Genomic DNA, 24,856 nt, shown 5'->3' on the forward strand with positions numbered 1-24,856 from the left:
GATCGGCTTTTCCCAAGTTTAAGCTGAGCACCAGGCTCTTTGTTTAGTTTCAACCTCAGAAAGATTGTTAAAAAAAGAATGAATGAATGATTGAATGAATTAATGGGGAAAAAACAAAGAAAAAAACTGATATAAAAAACCACGTTTCCCAACAAGGCATCGTCTCTCTGTTGTTGTATTTCCTGTACAATCGTGAAGGCCAGCATGATTTGTGACAGTGCTGTTATCAGTCAGATTTGCCCTTTGCAAAAATGGAGGCCACACTGTCAAGGCCACTTATTGTAATCAATTACATTGACATTTTTGTCATACAATCTTTAACATGCTCCACACTATGGCTTTGCCTTTTGTTTTGTATTTTGAAAACCCGTTCATGAAAGAAACCCTTCAAACACAAATTGCTCGTACGTGTTTGACTTAAAAAAAAAAATTTCACGTACAGTCTAATAGCTTATTAACTTGTGTCCTGTAGGGCAGCTAGTGTTTGAATAGCTTAATTTGGTGACGTCAATTGTTTTACATAAAACCTGGATTTGATACGGGTTTCTACGGTGATAAAAACTAGGACTTGCAATGTGTTATACATTGACACATGAATATTGCATTAATGGTTTCAAAACACACTTTAGCATGTAAAAGTATGAACAACTTATTTGTTTGACAACTTGATCAAAGATATACATTTGGTTGAGTTGCTTCTGACTTGACATGTCTTCGAAGGTCGATATCAACTTTCATCAATTGATGTTAAGATAATGTGTTCATATGTCCATATGTCTTTATGACCATTGTAGTAAATCCTGTGACTAATTAATCTGACCAATCAGCACTGATTTTAGGGGATCCTCTCGAAGTAATGACATACTGGCCGGGACCCTCTCTGTTTATGCCTTTCCAAAACTAATGCAAGGCAGAGTACATTAGGTGACTTTTTTTCGAGGAAAGACGCTTTTTGATCATTAATGGTGTGTGTGTGTGTGTGCGTGTGTGTGTGTCTGTCTGTGTGTCTGTCACGTTTCAATATATCACAAAAGGTGATTATGAACGGTTAGTTACTACTAACTAACTAACCAACCATACCACGATCCACTCTCGCAGTCATACAAATAAATAGAATCAACCAAAGTATAAGTTTCAGACGCCTGTTTATGTACTAACTCGCCACCTCCCTCGAGACTTCACTCCAAAAGATGTTTTACGTTTAAAACGCAAAATGCAGGTCACTGACAAAAATGCCAGTCAAAGTTTAGAAAATGATAATAACACGCTGATCCCGTGTATAGATAGGAAAATAATAGCTGTCTGTAAAAGAGCTGGTTTATGCAGGTGTCACACACCCCACGTTGTCACTACTCGAATGTAATCATGAATATACAAGATGACAAGGCGGTATAAGGGCGCAATAGCACTGTGCACTTAGCTTTATGCCACTGAGTGGGCGACCCGTGAATAGTCTATCTCCACAACTGCTCCGTCGAATGAAGTGCCGGTTGGCGTTGAACGAAGCAGGGAATAGTGGAGATATCAGGCGCCTCACTCAGTCGCTTAAGATCCTCCCCGTAGTCTACCAGAAAAATATAGTAGACGTGTAGTTGGTGGGACGACGACAGCGACAGCAACCGCCAGTACACCAGAACACCAGGTTACAGCAAGTAGACAGGTTACAGCAAGTAGGCAGGTTACGTAGACAGCCTGTTACGTAGACCGTAGTATATTAGACACCGGTAAATAGGCTGCAACAAAAAGCATTTGTGCACTAAACATTCCACGCTACCCTTCACACAACACCTTTAAACATGTCACCTTTACATATTTCATCGAGCATTTTCCTTCCTTCTCTCCATATCTGCAAAAACCATATACAGATTATTATCTTAGCGTCACAAAGAGCAAATTATGCGCTAACCTGGAAAGAACAACCGAGAGTATTTAATTCCACAAACACAGACTCGTCAACAGCGTTGAATAATGATTTATTACCTCAACAGCCTATGTAAGTAGCTCTCCTTTAAGCGAGTCCGCTCCCTCGTATGGCTAACCATCCGACTCTTGCTGAATTACTTCATGCGTGGGATAAAAATCCCCCGCTCAGCTAAGAATCAACCTGCCAACCTTGTTGACCCGCACAGGTAACACAGCTAAGAATCAACCTGCCAACCTTGTTGACCCGCACAGGTAACACAGCTAAGAATCAACCTGTCAACCTTGTTGACCCGCACAGGTAACACAGCTAAGAATCAACCTGTCAACCTTGTTGACCCGCACAGGTAACACAGCTAAGAATCAACCTGTCAACCTTGTTGACCCGCACAGGTAACACAGCTAAGAATCAACCTGTCAACCTTGTTGACCCGCACAGGTAACACAGCTAAGAATCAACCTGTCAACCTTGTTGACCCGCACAGGTAACACAGCTAAGAATCAACCTGTCAACCTTGTTGACCCGCACAGGTAACACAGCTAAGAATCAACCTGTCAACCTTGTTGACCCGCACAGGTAACACAGCTAAGAATCAACCTGTCAACCTTGTTGACCCGCACAGGTAACACAGCTAAGAATCAACCTGGCAACCTTGTTGACCCGCACAGGTAACACAGCTAAGAATCAACCTATCAACCTTGTTGACCCGCACAGGTAACACAGCTAAGAATCAACCTGTCAACCTTGTTGACCCGCACAGGTAACACAGCTAAGAATCAACCTGCCAACCTTGTTGACCCGCACAGGTAACACAGCTAAGAATCAACCTGTCAACCTTGTTGACCCGCACAGGTAACACAGCTAAGAATCAACCTGTCAACCTTGTTGACCCGCACAGGTAACACAGCTAAGAATCAACCTGCCAACCTTGTTGACCCGCACAGGTAACACAGCTAAGAATCAAAACCTGCCAACCTTGTTGACCCGCACAGGTAACACAGCTAAGAATCAACCTGCCAACCTTGTTGACCCGCACAGGTAACACAGCTAAGAATCAACCTGCCAACCTTGTTGACCCGCACAGGTAACACAGCTAAGAATCAAAACCTGCCAACCTTGTTGACCCGCACAGGTAACACAGCTAAGAATCAAAACCTGCCAACCTTGTTGACCCGCACAGGTAACACAGCTAAGAATCAACCTGCCAACCTTGTTGACCCGCACAGGTAACACAGCTAAGAATCAACCTGCCAACCTTGTTGACCCGCACAGGTAACACAGCTAAGAATCAACCTGTCAACCTTGTTGGCCCGCACAGGTAACACAGCTAAGAATCAACCTGTCAACCGTGTTGACCCGCACAGGTAACACAGCTAAGAATCAACCTGTCAACCTTGTTGACCCGCACAGGTAACACAGCTAAGAATCAACCTGTCAACCTTGTTGACCCGCACAGGTAACACAGCTAAGAATCAACCTGTCAACCTTGTTGACCCGCACAGGTAACACAGCTAAGAATCAACCTGGCAACCTTGTTGACCCGCACAGGTAACACAGCTAAGAATCAACCTGTCAACCTTGTTGACCCGCACAGGTAACACAGCTAAGAATCAACCTGTCAACCTTGTTGACCCGCACAGGTAACACAGCTAAGAATCAACCTGCCAACCTTGTTGACCCGCACAGGTAACGCAGCTAAGAATCAAAACCTGCCAACCTTGTTGACCCGCACAGGTAACACAGCTAAGAATCAACCTGCCAACCTTGTTGACCCGCACAGGTAACACAGCTAAGAATCAACCTGTCAACCTTGTTGACCCGCACAGGTAACACAGCTAAGAATCTACCTGTCAACCTTGTTGACCCGCACAGGTAACACAGCTAAGAATCAACCTGTCAACCTTGTTGACCCGCACAGGTAACACAGCTAAGAATCAACCTGTCAACCTTGTTGACCCGCACAGGTAACACAGCTAAGAATCAACCTGGCAACCTTGTTGACCCGCACAGGTAACACAGCTAAGAATCAACCTATCAACCTTGTTGACCCGCACAGGTAACACAGCTAAGAATCAACCTGTCAACCTTGTTGACCCGCACAGGTAACACAGCTAAGAATCAACCTGCCAACCTTGTTGACCCGCACAGGTAACACAGCTAAGAATCAACCTGTCAACCTTGTTGACCCGCACAGGTAACACAGCTAAGAATCAACCTGTCAACCTTGTTGACCCGCACAGGTAACACAGCTAAGAATCAACCTGCCAACCTTGTTGACCCGCACAGGTAACACAGCTAAGAATCAAAACCTGCCAACCTTGTTGACCCGCACAGGTAACACAGCTAAGAATCAACCTGCCAACCTTGTTGACCCGCACAGGTAACACAGCTAAGAATCAACCTGCCAACCTTGTTGACCCGCACAGGTAACACAGCTAAGAATCAAAACCTGCCAACCTTGTTGACCCGCACAGGTAACACAGCTAAGAATCAAAACCTGCCAACCTTGTTGACCCGCACAGGTAACACAGCTAAGAATCAACCTGCCAACCTTGTTGACCCGCACAGGTAACGCAGCTAAGAATCAACCTGCCAACCTTGTTGACCCGCACAGGTAACACAGCTAAGAATCAACCTGTCAACCTTGTTGGCCCGCACAGGTAACACAGCTAAGAATCAACCTGCCAACCTTGTTGACCCGCACAGGTAACACAGCTAAGAATCAACCTGTCAACCTTGTTGACCCGCACAGGTAACACAGCTAAGAATCAACCTGTCAACCTTGTTGACCCGCACAGGTAACACAGCTAAGAATCAACCTGTCAACCTTGTTGACCCGCACAGGTAACACAGCTAAGAATCAACCTGGCAACCTTGTTGACCCGCACAGGTAACACAGCTAAGAATCAACCTGTCAACCTTGTTGACCCGCACAGGTAACACAGCTAAGAATCAACCTGTCAACCTTGTTGACCCGCACAGGTAACACAGCTAAGAATCAACCTGCCAACCTTGTTGACCCGCACAGGTAACACAGCTAAGAATCAAAACCTGCCAACCTTGTTGACCAGCACAGGTAACACAGCTAAGAATCAACCTGCCAACCTTGTTGACCCGCACAGGTAACACAGCTAAGAATCAAAACCTGCCAACCTTGTTGACCCGCACAGGTAACACAGCGAAAAGTTTTCTCTCCTTTGTGGTTCCGTGAAGCCCTACTGTACCATGCAGAACGGCACTCTGACTTAACAAAATGTCACCGAGTGAAGCCCTACTGTACCATGCAGAACGGCACTCTAACTTAACACAATATGTCACCGAGTGAAGCCCTACTGTACCATGCAGAACGGCACTCTGACTTAACACAATATGTCACCGAGTGAAGCCCTACTGTACCATGCAGAACGGCACTCTGACTTTTTTTTTTTTTTTTTTTTTTTTTTTTTTTTTCCCTTACACCTGTTCCTTGTCCCGGTGTGCTCTCACGCCGCCCCGTCCCTGCACTCACTGCTCCATCCACATCTGAATTTCGTTCCGCTGCCAGACTTGCCGATTTCACAGACGCTCCAGGAAGGGATGTCGGGTCGTTGCGGTAGGCTACCCTCGGAAGATGACACTGCACTTCTGCTGAGTCACTTCGACGGTGTTCAGTAGTGGGTCTGTCCCGAGCTAACGGACGCAGCCCACTACCTACTATGCCCCCTACTAACGACATTGACTTCTAAGTCGCGGAGCCAGACTGAGTGAGGGTCCCCCCCCCCCCCCCCCAGAGAGCCACCACGTCCCTCCGTCGACCCCCGTTGAAGACTGACAGCAGAAGTACTTTTCAGGGAAGGATGGAACAGGAACACTGAGACCAAGGTCACCATGAGAGCTCCGGGCATGAAGGGCCACAAGAGCAAGGACAATTTATAATTTTTGGATGATTAATGAGATGAGGATGATTATAATGATGATGCTATGGATGCAGAACGGCACTCTCACTTAAAACAATATGTCACCGAGTGAAGAAGACCATCTAACTTCAGGATGGAGGAAAACGATCTTTCTCTGTCGCTGCCCTGTGTTCGAGTGTCCTTTTCATGTCTTCCCCAAACAACCTGAAAACATCACGTGACTCCGCGTGTCACATACCCAGTACAGTTGCAGTCGATTTCGCCAAGCAAGCAAAATCACGCACGTGGAACTCCTGCAAAACGAAATCCCCGTGCTCGGCTATGCTTTGTCAGCGGTTTCATACCGTCACCCCGACTCAAGCACAGGCGCTTTCCATCACAATTGGAGATAAGCACTCGACAGAGTGTTCCTTTCTCCGTCCCTGTCACTAAATCGTGACAGTGTCTGTGTTTCTGTTCGTGTCTTTTTGTTTTCAATACAGAATATTTGTTTTCTTTAACCAGCAACATTGGCACATTGAGAGATACTGTGTGCTGGATGGTCAGTCGAAGCTGGTGATCTACGAGGACGACACCAAAACCAAGGTCAATGCCGTGTGTCCTCTTCAGCAGGCTCTGGACGTCACGGTACGTAATAATTTTTACCGTACTTAAAGTTGTACAAGCCTGAGTAATCAGCCAGTCTTTTTTTTTTTTTTTTTGTTTTTTTTTAATCTTAGTTGCATGCAAGGCTGCTTCAACCCATCTTTTTTGCCTCTTTCGTCTTTTTTCTTCATTGGTCTTTTTTTTCAGTGAAATTTTACTTTTGTTTTCTTTTACATTAAATTACATTTTAATTCAACAACAATCTAACTAAGGACAATGGGGATAATAACAAAAAAATAAAAAAAACCACTTAAATTTACTTCTTTTGCCCTAATCTTTTCACCTCTATCATGGACAAATACCAATAATGGACAATTGTATAAAAATATTTTACAATTACCATTATTCTCAGATTATATGTGTCGCACATCTAACTCTGAATTAAACATGCATACAATTTCTATTGGTTTCCCGTATTTGAATTTTCCCACACACATTTTTGCCACAATAATAAGTAAATTGACATAATTTACTAAATTGTTTGACATACCAGGTGTTTTCATGTATCCTAACAGTGCTGTTTGAACATCAATTTTTATATTAACATTATACTGCTGAAATACCTTATTGGTAATTCTTTCCCAAATTGGATGTATAGCAGAACATTCATAAAAGAAATGTTCCACAAAATCAATCTTATCTGGACAGAATAAGCATTTGTTATTCATTCTAATTCCCATTTTACAAAGCAAAATATTAGTCGGATATATGTCATGCAGTATCTTCCAGTGCAATTCTCTCAGTCTTGATTCTTTAGATACATTCCTTACGATGAGCCAATGCCATTTAGTTATTTCTATATTAAACTTATGCATCCAGAAATTCAGACAACAAGGGTTGTGTTCAGTTTTACTTATTAAATGTAATCTATAAGAACGTGCTGTAAATAACTCTTTATGGTCGAAAAGCAGAACATTGTTTTCATTGGATTGCATGAGCATATACGCCGAATATCTTTTCATAAACGAGGTAACAGCAGTCTTTACCACATTATACTCTAACATCAGTGAAGGATAAGTACAACTTTTACTTTAATCTGTTCTAGGGATAAGAGCCTGTTATTAACACATATATCACCAACTAATGCGATCCCACATTTAGTCCAATTCTTAAAAAATAACACATTATTTCGATACATAATGTTTTTATTATTGCCAACAGTGGGTTCTCTATTTCTGTGTGGGTGTTATTCTCTGTCCAGACTTTTAGGGCCTCTTCCCAAAAAGGGGCCTTCTTCTTCTTCTTCGGCGTTCCAGGATTTTTTGCCTCAGGTCAGACTTCAAGTTTTGTAGCTTGAATAAAGCTAGTGGTCAGGATCAGGGAGTCTTTGGTGCCCCAGAGTTGCTCCTGCAGTGTGGCACCTTGTGGAAAGTGATCTGTTCTGGCTTCCTGGTGGAGCGGGCAGGTCTGCAGGATGTGCTCCGGGTTCTGTGGGCCTGTTTCGCACAGGCAGTTTGGTGTGTGAGACAGATCAAGGCGGTGCATGTGGGCACGCAGTCGACAGTGTCCAGTCCGTAGGCGGAAGAGGATGGTCTGCTGATGGCGCTGTAAGTTGGGCATCTGATCATCAGATGGCAGGCTGTGTTGGGCATTCCAGGTGGTTTGGTAGTGTCTTTTCACCAGGGTTTTGGCTTCACTGTAAGAGACTGTTGGTCTTGTCTGCTCCAGATGGCTGCCAGTCTTGGCCAGTCTGTCCGCTTCCTCGTTCCCTGAGAGGCCACAGTGAGCAGGGATCCACTGGACAGCGACGTTTGTGCTCTGGGAGAGAGTACAAAGAAGACGCTGGGTGTCTCGTTCCAGCTGCTCTTTGGGCGACTGCAGGCTTTGGACGGCGGATCTGCAGTCGGTCAGGAAGACGGCGTGAGAGGGTGGGTGTTCGCTGACCAGGCTAACTGCTTCTCTGAGAGCGGTGAGTTCTGCCCGGTAGTTGGATGACAGCTCTCCGGCAGGCAGGGATCTTGAAAGGGTGTGTCCGTCTGGGTAGCGTACCAGGATCCCGCTTCCTCCGTTTTTGATGGCACCATCTGAGGACCCGTCAGTGTAGATGTGAGTCCAAACTGAGGCGTTGTAGTCCTGGTGCATCATCTCCAGCGTGAGGTTCTTGAGGACTGCGTCCTGCTGCTCTCTCTTGCTGGTCACTCCTGGCATGTCAGTAACAAAGAGCACCTTGCTGAGCTGGCTGTTCCACTCTTCAGCGTCTTGGAGGGGCTCTTGTTCTTCAGGGGTGCGTGGTAGGAAGCTGGTTTGGGTTCTCTCTAGCTGCTTGGCCAGATGGTTAAAACTGCTTCTTTTCAGCCTGTTTTTCGTCAGCTGTTGGGTGTACTGGTGTGCTGGGTGAGAGGGGAGTCGTTGCAGCTTCTCGTACTGCACGATGACCTTCTCTTCTCGTCGGTGGTCCAGGGAAGGGAGTCTGGTGGTGGCTTCAAGGGCGTGTATGGGCGTAGTTTTCAGTCCCCCTGTGATGATGCGCATGCTTGCGTTCTGCACTTTGTTGAGCCGGCTGGTGTTGCTCTTCGCAGCTGTGGCCCAGGCTGCAGCTCCATACTCCATCACAGGGCGGACGTGTCCCGTATACACCTGTCTGATGATGTTGCTGCTGGCTCCCCACTTTGTGCCAGCCAGTTTCTTCATGATGGAGAGTCTTCTCGTAGCCCTCTTCTCCGCCTCTTTGATGTGTGGGTTCCAGGTGAGCTTCTTGTCTAGCTTGATACCTAGGTAGGTAGGGGTGTTTTCCTGTGGTATTGCCTGGTTGTTGATGGTCAGTTGGAGGGTCTCTTTGGAATTGGAGAGGGAGAAGCAGGTGGCTACGGTCGATCTTGAGGCTGTTCACGGTGACACACCAGTCTGTCGCCCACTTAGAGGTGATGTTGAGGGCCTCCTGCATCCGGACTTTGGCGGTTGCGGTGGACTCGGCAGCGCTCCACATCGCAAGGTCATCGGCGTGTAGGGCTTTGGAGATGTGTCTGGACAGACTGTTGGTGATGTAGTTGATGAAGACGACGAAGAGGGTGGGGGATATTACTCCTCCCTGGGGGACTCCTTCCCTGATCTTCACAGCGTAGCTCAGGTTGCCGTCAAGCTTGACTCTCGCGGTTCTGTGGCACAGGAAGCTCTTGATCCAGTTGAACATTCGTCCAGCGATTCCTGCCGTCAATAGCTTCAGGAGGAGGCCTTCCTTCCACACCTTGTCGAAGGCCTTGGAGAGGTCAATGAAGGTGGCAATGACTTTCTTCTTCTCCTGGAAGGCATTCTCTATTGATTGGGTGAGGTAGATCAGCTGGTCTTCAGTACTCCTGTTCTTCCTGAAGGCAGACTGTTCATTGGTGATCAGGTTGTTGGTTTCCAGGTGCCACATCAGCCTCTTGTTGATCATGCGCTCGAAGGTCTTGCCGAGGCAGCTGAGTAGACTGATTGGTCTGTAGCTTGTCTTTTGCTTGCGGTTCTTGTCCTTCTTCAGGATGGGTATGATGATGGCCTCTTTCCATGCTGAGGGAAAGACGCCGGATCTCCACGCCTGGTTCAAGAGCTCAAGGAGCTTAGTTCTGGCAGCAGGCCCGAGATGCTTGATCATCTCGTTGCAGACTTCATCCTTTCCGGGCGCTTTCTTGCACTTGAGTCTTTTGATCGCATCGACGAGCTCTGCCATGGTAAGATCTGAGGTCAATGGTGGGGTTGCGTTTCTCTGCTGTCGGAGTCTGGTTTCAAGTTGTTCTGCAACTTCCTTCTTTCTTTGGGGTGGGACTTTGATGGTGCTCTCGGTCTCAAAGACGTCGGCAAGGAGATTTGCTGCTCTTTTTCCAGTGTGGAAGGTTCCGCTGTCTTCTATACTGTTCAAAAAAAGAAACGCATAGCTTGTAATATTTTGTTAATTTAGTTATATGGCTACAAGGATATCCACCAAACTGCAGAAAATGTTTATCTGGTCGTCGACCTTTCGTCCATTGCCACAAGTGAGCTCTGCACGTGACGCATGCGTTATCAGTGGCTACAATGTCAAAATTGATCATTTGGCATGACCACTCGTCATGCTTCAGTGTAATCTCGTGAAACTCGGGGAATATTGAGCTCTCACCATGTCTTCCAAAACCCATAAAAGCGGATTGTTCGCCACAAAGAAATCAGACGACAATTCAGCGACGAAAGATGGCCCGATTGAGCAGAGAAGACCGCCAAATTGCATTTCGTCGTTTACAAGCAGGCCAAAGTGAAAGTGCAATCGCCAGGCACTTCCACGTGTCCCAGAGCACCATCAGTAGACTGTGGGTCAGGTTTCAAGCCACTGGCTCCGTTGCTGACTTGCCACGAGCGGGAAGACCAAGGGCGACAACTGCTGCTCACGACCGCTTCATACGGCTCCGCCACCTCCGGAATCGTTTCCTGTCGGCCTCATCTTCTGTCCAGGCTCTCCCCGGGCCACACCGATTATCGGACCAGACCGTGCGGAACCGCCTGCATGAAGCTAGTTTGAGAGCTCGTAGACCTCACAGAGGAGCTGTCCTCACCCGCCGCCATCGCTAGAACCGAGTGCAGTGGGGCAACCAGCACCTTCGCTGGACCGTCCGGAACCACTGGAGACACGTGTGGTTCAGCGACGAGTCCTACTTCCTGCTCCAGCGACATGATGGTCGGAGGAGGGTCTACCGGAGAGTAAACGAACGTTACGCGCCCAACTGTGTGGATGAGGCACCCGTTCATGGTGGTGGAGGCGTCATGGTGTGGGGGGCGATCAATACCGCCGGAAGGAGCACCCTGGTGCACGTCCAAGGGCGCATAACTGCCCAGCGATACGTGGAGGAAATTCTGCGCCCACACGCCCTTCCTCTTCTGGCTGACCAGGATGCCATATTCCAGCAGGACAACGCTCGCCCGCACACAGCACGACTCACCACCCAGTTCCTTACCGACCACCATGTCCAGGTGCTTCCCTGGCCATCCATGTCGCCAGACATGAACCCGATAGAACACCTCTGGGATGAATTGGACAGACGTGTGCGCAGGCGAGAAGAAGCGCCGGAAAATCACCGCGATCTATTGCAGGCACTTCAGGAGGAGTGGGACACCATCCCACAGCAAGATATCCGGCATCTGATCCAGTCCATGCCCAGAAGGTGCCGGGCAGTTGTTGCTGCTCAAGGCAGTCACACCCCCTACTGACTTGACAGCCTCGGCACCCAATCGTATTGATTGACTGATTGATTTGAAGATGCAAATGAACTGTGTGTGCATTCAACTGTGTCCATACCAAATTTCAAACAAATAATCTAAATAATGGATTTTCTGTTAATTTTTTCGAAAAATAAAACAAATTTGGCAAGTAGCAACTATGCGTTTCTTTTTTTGAACAGTATAGTACTGTAGGTCCCCGCGTAGCCATGCTGTCTTCGTTTAGAATTTTGGTGAGACGCCAGAGTTTCCCTGTGTCTGAATCGAGGCCAATGGTGGAGGTCATTTCCTGCCAGCTTTGTTGCAGTTCTTGTGTCTTGGTCTTGTTGAAATCCTCCTTCAGTTGGTTGTGCATGGTCGTTGTTTCTGCGGATGGGGACTGCTCCATGCTTTCTCTGGCTTCTGAAAGTCGCTGGTGCAGGCAGGCCAGCCTTTGACTCCAGTAAGGTTTGTAGTCCTTCCTGAAGCCACGGGGGATGGACTTCCTGGCAGCCGCTAGGATGGTCTGTGTCAGCTCTTTTACGTTGTGGTTGATGTCCTCCGTGAAGGTGGTGTTGCAAAGGCTTTCTGCATGGAGCTGGTACTTGGTCCATTTGGCTTTCTTGAAGTTCCAGTTGGCTTTCTTTCTGTGGTACTCCAGGATGGTCTGCATGTCAGCAATGGAGAGGGTGATGGGTAAGTGGTCACTTCCTCCCAGTTGGTCGTTGACAGTTCTGGTGGTCCTTTTTTCTACCTCTTCTGTGGCTATGGCAAGGTCAGGGGTTGAGCTTTTCTTCCAAGCTCTGGAGTAGTAGGATGGCTTGTCATCTGGCTGGTTGATAAGGATGAGCTGGTTGTCAGTCATCCAGTCCTGTATGTCTTCTCCTCTTGCGTCAGTACTGTCGTAGCCCCACGCTGGGGAGTGGCCGTTGAAGTCGCCAACGATGAGATGTTTCTCGTTTGGGAGCTGGATGGTGTGGAGGTCCAGCTTGGTGGTAGGTGGGCTATAGACGTTGGTGATGGAGAGTTCTTCTCCCTGCAGGAAGGTCTTGATGGTGATGTACTCAAGGTCGCCGTCTGCCGTCTGTGCCGTCATAGCTGCCGGGATGTTGTGTCGGACTAGGGTGAGAACTCCACCCTTGTGTCCGGTCGGCCGGTCCCGTCGGAAGGTGTCATAACCTCTGACGAAGAATCTGCGGTCTTCTTTCAGGTGGGTCTCCTGGATGCAGATAATGTCGATGTTGTTGTCTCTCAGAAAAGCCTGTAGCTCTGGTTTCTTTCTCTGGACGCCTTCTGCATTCCATTGCACAACCCTGATGGTTGTCGCTGGATGTTGAGTTCGACCAGTCGCTCTACTCTGTCTTCCCCTGGTTCCCGAGTCAACAGAGCCGCCAGTCGCTGAGGTGGACCCCCTTGAGGCTGAGGGTCCGGCACCGTTCCCGCCTGGCAAAGGTCCACGGGAACGACACCATATCGAAATATCTATCTGAATCTGAGGCATAATCCATAGTGGTGGCGTGCGAGCTCGTCTCCCAAGAACTTAGCTTAGGTTCCCACACTGTGTCCGGAAACACAGTCAGCATCGCTCCGACTTCGTTGGGGGGTGGTTTGAATTCGGAGTGTCCTTCTCCTAGACTGGTTGCCTGCCATGGCTGATGAGTCCGGTCTGCCCATGGTTTGAATTTAGAGTGTCCCTCTCCTAGACCGGTTGCCTGCCATGGCTGATGAGTCCGGTCTGCCCATGGTTTGAATTCAGAGTGTCCCTCTCCTAGACGGGTTGCCTGCCATGGCTGATGAGTCCGGTCTGCCCATGGTTTGAATTCAGAGTGTCCCTCTCCTAGACGGGTTGCCTGCCATGGCTGATGAGTCCGGTCTGCCCATGGTTTGAATTCAGAGTGTCCCTCTCCTAGACCGGTTGCCTGCCATGGCTGATGAGTCCGGTCTGCCCATGGTTTGAATTCAGAGTGTCCCTCTCCTAGACCGGTTGCCTGCCATGGCTGATGAGTCCGGTCTGCCCATGCTTTGAATTCAGAGTGTCCCTCTCCTAGACTGGTTGCCTGCCATGGCTGATGAGTCCGGTCTGCCCATGGTGTGAATTCAGAGTGTCCCTCTCCTAGACCGGTTGCCTGCCATGGCTGATGAGTCCGGTCTGCCCATGGTGTGAATTCAGAGTGTCCCTCTCCTAGACCGGTTGCCTGCCATGGCTGATGAGTCCGGTCTGCCCATGGTTTGAATTCAGAGTGTCCCTCTCCTAGACCGGTTGCCTGCCATGGCTGATGAGCCCGGTCTGCCCATGGTTTGAATTCAGAGTGTCCCTCTCCTAGACGGGTTGCCTGCCATGGCTGATGAGTCCGGTCTGCCCATGGTTTGAATTCAGAGTGTCCCTCTCCTAGACCGGTTGCCTGCCATGGCTGATGAGTCCGGTCTGCCCATGGTTTGAATTCAGAGTGTCCCTCTCCTAGACCGGTTGCCTGCCATGGCTGATGAGTCCGGTCTGCCCATGGTTTGAATTCAGAGTGTCCCTCTCCTAGACGGGTTGCCTGCCATGGCTGATGAGTCCGGTCTGCCCATGGTTTGAATTCAGAGTGTCCCTCTCCTAGACCGGTTGCCTGCCATGGCTGATGAGTCCGGTCTGCCCATGGTTTGAATTCAGAGTGTCCCTCTCCTAGACCGGTTGCCTGCCATGGCTGATGAGTCCGGTCTGCCCATGGTTTGAATTCAGAGTGTCCCTCTCCTAGACGGGTTGCCTGCCATGGCTGATGAGTCCGGTCTGCCCATGGTTTGAATTCAGAGTGTCCCTCTCCTAGACCGGTTGCCTGCCATGGCTGATGAGTCCGGTCTGCCCATGGTTTGAATTCAGAGTGTCCCTCTCCTAGACTGGTTGCCTGCCATGGCTGATGAGTCCGGTCTGCCCATGGTGTGAATTCAGAGTGTCCCTCTCCTAGGCCGGTTGCCTGCCATGGCTGATGAGTCCGGTCTGCCCATGGTTTGAATTCAGAGTGTCCCTCTCCTATACCGGTTGCCTGCCATGGCTGATGAGTCCGGTCTGCCCATGGTGTGAATTCAGAGTGTCCCTCTCCTAGACCGGTTGCCTGCCATGGCTGATGAGTCCGGTCTGCCCATGGTTTTATTTACATGAGTATCCTTCTCATGCCCCTTATGACTCGAGGAGAGTTTGCTGATATTTGTCTGACCTCTCTCCGTTGACCTGTCCAGCATGCGAGACGCTACCAGAAGTTTTGACACTCCCGCTGGCATAGCTCTCGGGGTCACAGAAGTACTCAAGCTCCCACACCTGGTCAAGGAATCAGCCGTGTGTGGAGAAAAAAAAGGGGCCAAATTAACATGTTCTTTTTTAAATTGCTTCCATTTTACTTTGGCTTGAAAACAAGTCAGGTCTCTACCCAGTTGAGAAAACTGCGCTATTGAAATGAATGACCATTTTTCCGTATCAGTAGCCGTATGCAGCTTTCTTATCCATTCCAGCAGAAACGATTGCTGCATAATTTTAATGTCGGGCATACACAACCCTCCTTTTTCAAAATCAGATTTTAACACACACCTTTTAACTTTTTCAAATGCTTTTTTGTTGGTAGTTTTTCTTTTCCACAAAAAGTGGTACAACATTGTGGTAACTCTGTTTAACACCTTCTCTGATAAATTAATTACTCTCATTGCGTAAACTAATTGCGGAACGAGAAAACTATTTATAATACAAATTTTGCCTAAATATCCAAGATTCCATCTATGCCACGTGCTTATGACGCGGCTCATGTTTTCAATACGCCTTTCCCAATTTTCTGAGAGGTTTGATGCGGGTACATTATTACAGAAAAATATACCCAATAGCTTTATTTTGTTTTTCCAATTCAAGTCAAAGCATAACTCACCCCTCGCTATGCTCGATCCCAACCACATTGCTTCTGTCTTTCTTGTATTTATCTCAAGACCGGAGATACTTGCAAACTGTTTTAAAATGTCTAAAGCAAGTTTAATATCGTCTCTGTCTCGTAAAAACAGTGTCACGTCATCCGCATATAGCGCTATTTTCAACAATGCATAGATATCTTCACTTTTATTAATTGGTATACCATGAACTCCGTTTTTCCCTCTCATTTTAATGGCTAATAATTCAATACCGAGTATGAAGGCCAAAGGAGAAAAACAGCATCCCTGTCTAATCCCGCCTTCTATCCTAATTTCTTCGCTAAGCCGCCCACCGTATCCAATGCAGCTCCAGCTTTCTTTCACTAATATCTCTACCCATCTGACAAATTCGTTGCCAAACCCAAACTTGGAAAACACATACGTCATGTACTCTTGCGATATCGAATCAAAAGCTTTCTTAAAATCAACAGCAAGCATGGCTCCAGGTATATCATTTTGTTGAGCACTGTGTACCACGTCGTCAACCATTCTCAGTAAGGACAGCCAGTCTTAATCAGCAGTATATCGTATCCGTGTGACTGGCTGGTGCTTAGTGTGTCAAAACATACTGTTGAGGATTTTCTCAGACTTTGCTAAAGCAAAAGTTTGTTTATGTAACGCCCAGTGGTGTACGTCACTGAATTTTGAATAATGTGTTTGTTATCTGTGTAGTACGTAGATCTGTTATAAGTGAATGTCTGCAGATTTTGTCAGGATAACTACCGACAAACACGTGACTAAACACACGACCATAAAAACAAAGGCAATCACAGAACCAACAACCATGCAAACACGTGACTAAACACACGACCATAACAACACAGGCAATCACAGAACCAACAGCCATGCAAACACGTGACTAAACACACGACCATAACAACACAGGCAATCACAGAACCAACAACCATGTAAACACGTGACTAAACACACGACCATAACAACACAGGCAATTACAGAACAAACAACCATGTAAACACGTGACTAAACACACGACCATAACAACACAGGCAATCACAGAACCAACAACCATGTAAACACGTGACTAAACACACGACCATAACAACACAGGCAATCACAGAACCAACAACCATGTAAACACGTGACTAAACACACGACCATAACAACACAGGCAATCACACAACCAACAACCATGTAAACACGTGACTAAACACACGACCATAACAACACAGGCAATCACAGAACCAACAACCATGTAAACACGTGACTAAACACACGACCATAACAACACAGGCAATCACAGAACCAACAGCCATGTAAACACGTGACTAAACACACGACCATAACAACACAGGCAATCACAGAACCAACAACCATGTAAACACGTGACTAAACACACGACCATAACAACACAGGCAATCACAGAACCAACAGCCATGTAAACACGTGACTAAACACACGACCATAACAACACAGGCAATCACAGAACCAACAACCATGTAAACACGTGACTAAACACACGACCATAACAACACAGGCAATCACAGAACCAACAACCATGTAAACACGTGACTAAACACACGACCATAACAACACAGGCAGTCACACAACCAACAACCATGTAAACACGTGACGAAACACACGACCATAACAACACAGGCAATCACAGAACCAACAACCATGTAAACACGTGACTAAACACACGACCATAACAACACAGGCAATCACAGAACCAACAACCATGTAAACACGTGACGAAACACACGACCATAACAACACAGGCAGTCACAGAACCAACAACCATGTAAACACGTGACGAAACACACGACCATAACAACACAGGCAATCACAGAACCAACAACCATGTAAACACGTGACTAAACAAACGACCATAAAAACACAGGCAATCACAGAACCAACAACCATGCAAACACGTGACGAAACACACGACCATAAAAACACAGGCAATCACAGAACCAACAACCATGTAAACACGTGACGAAACACACGACCATAACAACACAGGCAATCACAGAACCAACAACCATGTAAACACGTGACTAAACAAACGACCATAACAACACAGGCAATCACAGAACCAACAACCATGCAAACACGTGACGAAACAAACGACCATAAAAACACAGGCAATCACAGAACCAACATCCATGTAATCACGTGACTAAACACACGACCATAACAACACAGGCAATCACAGAACCAACAACCATGTAAACACGTGACTAAACACACGACCATAACAACACAGGCAATCACAGAACCAACAACCATGTAAACACGTGACTAAACACACGACCATAACAACACAGGCAATCACAGAACCAACAACCATGTAAACACGTGACTAAACACACGACCATAACAACACAGGCAATCACAGAACCAACAACCATGTAAACACGTGACTAAACACACGACCATAACAACACAGGCAATCACAGAACCAACAACCATGTAAACACGTGACTAAACACACGACCATAACAACACAGGCAATCACAGAACCAACAACCATGTAAACACGTGACTAAACACACGACCATAACAACACAGGCAATCACAGAACCAACAACCATGTAAACACGTGACTAAACACACGACCATAACAACACAGGCAATCACAGAACCAACAGCCATGTAAACACGTGACTAAACACACGACCATAACAACACAGGCAATCACAGAACCAACAACCATGTAAACACGTGACTAAACACACGACCATAACAACACAGGCAATCACAGAACCAACAACCATGTAAACACGTGACTAAACACACGACCATAACAACACAGGCAATCACAGAACCAACAACCATGTAAACACTGATGAAAGAAACACCATGAAAACCAAAAGTAGGCTTCAGATTTATTCATCAGATAACAAAAAGTTACATGATTACAATACGATGCATGGGTTCTGTTCAGACAAGATATCTGCATGGCTTACTTTCAATCGTTCTGCCTTTCTGTGTAAGTCCTATTTTACCCCCCGCGGGTTAGGGGGAGTCCCATATTGGTTGGGACTAGAAAGAATTTACCCGATGCTACCCAGCATGTCGTAAGAGGCGACTAACGGTTCTGTTTCTTCTCTTCTTTTGTCTTATTTCTGCCTTACCAGTCTTTTCACCTATATTTCCTTCCAAGAAAACTCTCCCTACTATTCCCTGCAGTTTTCCAATTCTTTTCTTGTTGTCTTATTTCTACCTGACTGGATCCATCACCTTTATTTCACTCCTCGCGCCCCCTAATTGGCGTAGAGGCGCGTCCCCCGGGTGGTGGATGGGGGAGCCTTCTCTACTAACTTCTGAGAGAAGGTCGCATCACTCTCGATGCCGTGAACCTAATTAGGATCTTTTTCTTGTTTCTTTATTTCTGCCTCCCCAAAGTCCTTTTACTTTCCTTTTCTCACCCATAAAATTCTTCACTTATTACCCTTGTTAAGTGGTTCTTGTATAGAATATAGTCAATGTTTGTAAAGATTTTAGTCAAGCAGTATGTAAGAAATGTTTAGTCCTTTGTGCTGGAAACTTGCATTCTCCCAGTAAGGTCATATATTGTACTACGTTGCAAGCCCCTGGAGCAATTTTTTGATTAGTGCTTTTGTGAACAAGAAACACTTAACAAGTGGCTCTATCCCATCTCCCCCTTTCCCCTATCCCTCCTTTCCGTCGTCGCGATATAACCTTCGTGGTTGAAAACGACGTTAAACACCAAATAAAGAAAAAGAAAGAAAGTCCTATTTTGCCGAAAAAATCGGGCATGGCCCCCAGTTACCCTTAGAAAAATGCGCTACTGCAAAAGAAACTCTAAAATGGCTGACAATTTGGGCTGGGGTGCTGGGCCTGGGAACAACAAAGACACAGAGTAAAACGACGCCCCTGTACTCGCCATGGGGTGACCTGGGACTGGGAACAACAAAGACACAGAGTAAAACGACGCCCCTGTACTCGCCATGTGGTGACCTGGGACTGGGAACAATAAAGACACAGAATAAAACGACGCCACTTTACTCGCCATGTGGTAACCTGGGACTGGGAACAATACAGACACAGAGTATAACGACGCCCCTGTACTCGCCATGTGGTAACCTGGGACTGGGAACAATAAAGACACAGAGTATAACGACGCCCCTTCACTCGCCATGGGGTCACCTGGGACTGGGAACAATAAAGACACAGAGTATAACGACGCCCCTGTACTCGCCATGTGGTAACCTGGGACTGGGAACAATAAAGACACAGAGTATAACGACGCCCCTTCACTCGCCATGGGGTAACCTGGGACTGGGAACAACAAAGACACAGAGTATAACGACGCCCCTGTACTCGCCATGGGGTAACCTGGGACTGGGAACAATACAGACACAGAGTATAACGACGCCACTGTACTCGCCATGGGGTAACCTGGGACTGGGAACAACAAAGACACAGAGTATAACGACGCCCCTGTACTCGCCATGGGGTAACCTGGGACTGGGAACAACAAAGACACAGAGTATAACGACGCCACTGTACTCGCCATGGGGTAACCTGGGACTGGGAACAATAAAGACACAGAGTAAAACGACGCCACTGTACTCGCCATGTGGTGACCTGGGACTGGGAACAATACAGACACAGAGTAAAACGACGCCACTGTACTCGCCATGGGGTAACCTGGGACTGGGAACAATAAAGACACAGAGTAAAACGACGCCACTGTACTCGCCATGTGGTGACCTGGGACTGGGAACAATACAGACACAGAGTAAAACGACGCCACTGTACTCGCCATGTGGTGACCTGGGACTGGGAACAATACAGACACAGAGTAAAACGACGCCACTGTACTCGCCATGTGGTAACCTGGGACTGGGAACAATACAGACACAGAGTATAACGACGCCCCTGTACTCGCCATGTGGTGACCTGGGACTGGGAACAATACAGACACAGAGTAAAACGACGCCACTGTACTCGCCATGTGGTGACCTGGGACTGGGAACAATACAGACACAGAGTAAAACGACGCCACTGTACTCGCCATGTGGTGACCTGGGACTGGGAACAATACAGACACAGAGTATAACGACGCCCCTGTACTCGCCATGTGGTGACCTGGGACTGGGAACAATACAGACACAGAGTAAAACGACGCCACTGTACTCGCCATGTGGTGACCTGGGACTGGGAACAATACAGACACAGAGTAAAACGACGCCACTGTACTCGCCATGTGGTGACCTGGGACTGGGAACAATACAGACACAGAGTAAAACGACGCCACTGTACTCGCCATGTGGTGACCTGGGACTGGGAACAATACAGACACAGAGTATAACGACGCCCCTGTACTCGCCATGTGGTGACCTGGGACTGGGAACAATACAGACACAGAGTAAAACGACGCCCCTGTACTCGCCATGTGGTGACCTGGGACTGGGAACAATACAGACACAGAGTAAAACGACGCCCCTGTACTCGCCATGGGGTGACCTGGGACTGGGAACAATAAAGACACAGAGTATAACGACACCCCTGTACTCGCCATGGGGTGACCTGGGACTGGGAACAATACAGACACAGAGTATAACGACGCCCCTGTACTCGCCATGGGGTGACCTGGGACTGGGAACAATAAAGACACAGAGTAAAACGACGCCCCTGTACTCGCCATGGGGTAACCAGGGACTGGGAACAATACAGACACAGAGTAAAACGACGCCCCTGTACTCGCCATGGGGTAACCAGGGACTGGGAACAATACAGACACAGAGTATAACGACACCCCTGTACTCGCCATGGGGTGACCTGGGACTGGGAACAATAAAGACACAGAGTAAAACGACGCCCCTGTACTCGCCATGGGGTAACCAGGGACTGGGAACAATACAGACACAGAGTATAACGACGCCCCTGTACTCGCCATGTGGTGACCAGGGACTGGGAACAATAAAGACACACAGTATAACGACGCCCCTGTACTCGCCATGGGGTGACCTGGGACTGCTAAACGTTTGTTGTTTTCCATGTAAGTTCAGTCCACAGGGTCTGGTGTACCGTTTGGACACTTAAGCCAGTTTGGTTGCCAAGACTCCGGAGGGCAGTTTAGTGTTTACAACAGATAATTCGGTACAAGGCTGGGACCCGCCCACAGCCGTTCTGAAAAGTATTACTTCGACTCCAAGAGGAAGACTTGTGCACCACTTTGACACTTCAGCCGGTCTGGATGCCAAGACTCCCCCGAACCGAAACGGAATTAGGGGGGGGGGGGGGGGGGGGTGTGTGCTTAACGTCTTCACAGGGAATTTTCCTTTTATGGATAAATTGATTCTTCTTCTTGTCGTTCGCTGTTAGATCGTCAGTCCGGACTGCAGGGCGAAACGTGCTGTCCTCTCCAAGTCCTCTCCGGGGCCGTATAGCTTCTATTTGTAGCGCTGTCTCCTCTGGCCAGGTGGTGTCCCTCAGAGCACTGTGGTATGGACAAGCCTGCAGGATGTGCTCTGCTGTCTGATTCTTGCCACACGGACATAGGGGGGAGGGAACCAGCTTCAGCTTTGTGGCCATATAAATAGATGATACGGATACAATCCCCCGAACCTCAACATCTTACGGCTTATATGGCTGCCGGCTAAACGCCAACAAGAACTACGTCACTATGGGAACCTATTTCTTTCTGGACACCTCCTTCCGAAAATGACTAAGTTTGGTCAAATGGTGGGATAGGGAGGGTCAAGGGGAAGACGAGGGGGGTGGAGACTACGTCACTAAGGGGAGATCCACTGCGAGGCAGACCATCAGCAGAAGAGGGGGAGGGAATGGAGGTTAGGGATGGGAAGAGGAGGGCAGTACTGACCGCCCCAACAATGGCAACCAGCGAGAAAATCGCCAGTGCAGCCAATGCGAAAAGATGTAAACGTTAAAATTGTATAACCTCTATCATGGTCGGCCGTGAGCTAAGCAAATCGGACCTACATTACCTCTCGGTGATGATTGGTTTTCAAGTGTTGATGTTTTAGTTTCAGATTAAATGTTTTACTTTGCTTCACGTGACTTGTTTGGTCTTTTTTCAGGCCACAGAACCCAGCAGCTACGTGTTTGAGATCCGCATGGCGGGAGATGTACCGCCTCTCGTCCTGGCGTCACGTGACAAAGCCGACATGTTGGACTGGATCTATACTCTCATCGACGACATTATGTTTATCAACGGTCCCGCTCAACATGACAACTGTCCGTCACAGGGTAAGCTCTGACAGGGTCGCCACGACAATCAACTGTCCGTCACAGGGTAAGCTCTGACAGGGTCGCCACGATAATCAACTGTCCGTCACAGGGTAAGCTCTGACAGGGTCGCCACGATAATTAACAAGCCCGGCAACATGTGCTGAGGCGACTGGTCCCTGCACTGTATTCATTAGCATTGCATCCTGTGACTGATCTGACCAACCAGAACCGATTTTATCTGACCCTCTTGTTGTTATGGTAGTGAGGCCGGTATCCTCTTTGTTTATTACTCTCAAAATTAGGAGGGCATAAACAAAGTTCTGAATTCAAAGTACATGTATAAAGCTATGTTTCCAAATAGCGACGCGACGGCGGCGGCGGCAGCAACAAAAAGGCTGGCGGCAGGCGAATTTTAGTGTTGGTGATTCCATTAAAAGCGGCGCGGCAGGCGGATTAGTTTCTTTCTGGTTTGACTCCTGTCGATGAATCGGTCACAATCTCACACAACCATGCTGTATTCAAGGTCAACTGTATTGGAAGCTACTTATGTTGGTACCAACATTGAAAAAGATGAAAAATTAAATAGAAAACCGCTTTTGTTTCAACAACATGCTCAAAAAGCGGAACGAACCCGGTGCCTTTGACAACCTGTTAAAGGAATTCTTGCTGGAAGATTTGCAGCTCAGTGAATACAAGTATCTGACGAAAAAACAGTCAATATAGATTATACACCTGGTTGTAGGGGTCTTCCTCCAAAGGTTGTCAAAGGCACCGGGTTCCTTCTGATTTTGAAGCATTTGGTTGAAATAAAAGCGGGTTTTCCCATTGCATTTTTCGTCTGTTTCAAATATAGTTGACCTTGAATATAGCATGGTTTTGTTTGCTGTGTGGGTGGTTCATTGTCAGAAGTCAAGCCAGAATGAACAAAAATCTGCCTGCCGCACCGCTTTTAATGGAAACAGAAACACGAACGTTCACCTGCCGCGAGCCTTTTCGTCGCTGCCGACGCCGCTGTCGCGTCGCTATTTCGAATCATAGTTTTAGTGTGGCTTATCCTATGGCATACCATTTTGAATGGTTTTAAATCAAACACTTCACCATACAAACGTTCTGAAAGGTCTATTTCGTTGGTCGGTGCTGCACACAATTGCAAGACCCCCCCCCCCCCCCCCCCCCCCCTGAGTAGGTCGTGGGTTCGAACCCCGGCCGGGTCATACCTAAGACTTTAAAATTGGCAATCTAGTGGCTGCTCCGCCTGGCGTCTGGCATTATGGGGTTAGTGCTAGGACTGGTTGGTCCGGTGTCAGAATAATGTGACTGGGTGAGACATGAAGCCTGTGCTGCGACTTCTGTCTTGTGTGTGGCGCACGTTAAATGTCAAAGCAGCACCGCCCTGATATGGCCCTTCGTGGTCGGCTGGGCGTTAAGCAAACAAACAAACAAACAAACCCCCCTGAGTGTGCCATGCAGACCTTCTCACTTGCAAATCGCATGGTCAAAGTTCCAAAGAATCAAATGTTTGTCTCACTTAAGTGGGGTGCACCCCTATTCTCAATTTACGTCAAATGTATTTTTTTTATTGTCTTGCTTTGATTATGAGTCTGTGTGTGTGTGTGTGTGTGTGTGTGTGTGTGTGTTTGTGTGTCTGTGTTTGTGCGTGTGTGTGTGTGTGAGTGTTCAAATATCACGTGGCAGGAATGACCGGGGGAGCGAAACACCAGGCAGAGGACAGGACTGACCCCAGCACGTGCCAACAGTCCGGTCTGAGTGACGCAGAGGTAGGTGACAGCTTTGGTCAGTGGAGTTCTCTTCGCTCAATCACCGTGCTCTGCACTAAGGTGTCGTCCATAATGCAAAGACAATGAACACCTTAAAATCAGATATTATAACCGCTGGGCGTGATGTATGGTCTGTTTCATATGTTTGTCTGTTCCCTATGTTTGTCTGTTTCATATGCTTGTCTGTTTCCTATGTTTCTCTGTTTCACATGATTGTCTGTTTCACATGATTGTCTGTTTCACATGATTGTCTGTTTCATATACTTGTCTGTTTCATATGCCTGTCTGTTTCATATGCTTGTCTGTTTCATATGCTTATCTGTATCAAATGCTTGTCTGTTTCATATGCTTGTCTGTTTCAT

General features: G+C 47.5%; 2 protein-coding genes across 2 annotated transcripts in view; one reads left to right on the top strand and one right to left on the bottom strand.

The window, feature by feature from the left end:
* LOC138950206 (uncharacterized) overlaps window positions 1-24,856 on the bottom strand; it is a 596,636-nt gene that overhangs the window by 465,035 nt on the left and 106,745 nt on the right. The window lies entirely within an intron of this gene.
* The window catches only part of LOC138950208 (uncharacterized), a 90,863-nt gene that overhangs the window by 57,007 nt on the left and 9,000 nt on the right, over window positions 1-24,856 (top strand). Inside the window, exons 4-6 of the mRNA XM_070321957.1 lie at window positions 6,322-6,444; window positions 22,566-22,734; window positions 24,412-24,494. Of these exons, the coding sequence (XP_070178058.1) occupies window positions 6,322-6,444; window positions 22,566-22,734; window positions 24,412-24,494 (375 nt within the window). The remainder of the gene's footprint in view (window positions 1-6,321; window positions 6,445-22,565; window positions 22,735-24,411; window positions 24,495-24,856) is intronic.

The sequence above is a fragment of the Littorina saxatilis genome, linkage group LG16, assembly GCF_037325665.1.
Source record: "Littorina saxatilis isolate snail1 linkage group LG16, US_GU_Lsax_2.0, whole genome shotgun sequence".
In the NCBI taxonomy this organism is placed as follows: domain Eukaryota; kingdom Metazoa; phylum Mollusca; class Gastropoda; order Littorinimorpha; family Littorinidae; genus Littorina; species Littorina saxatilis.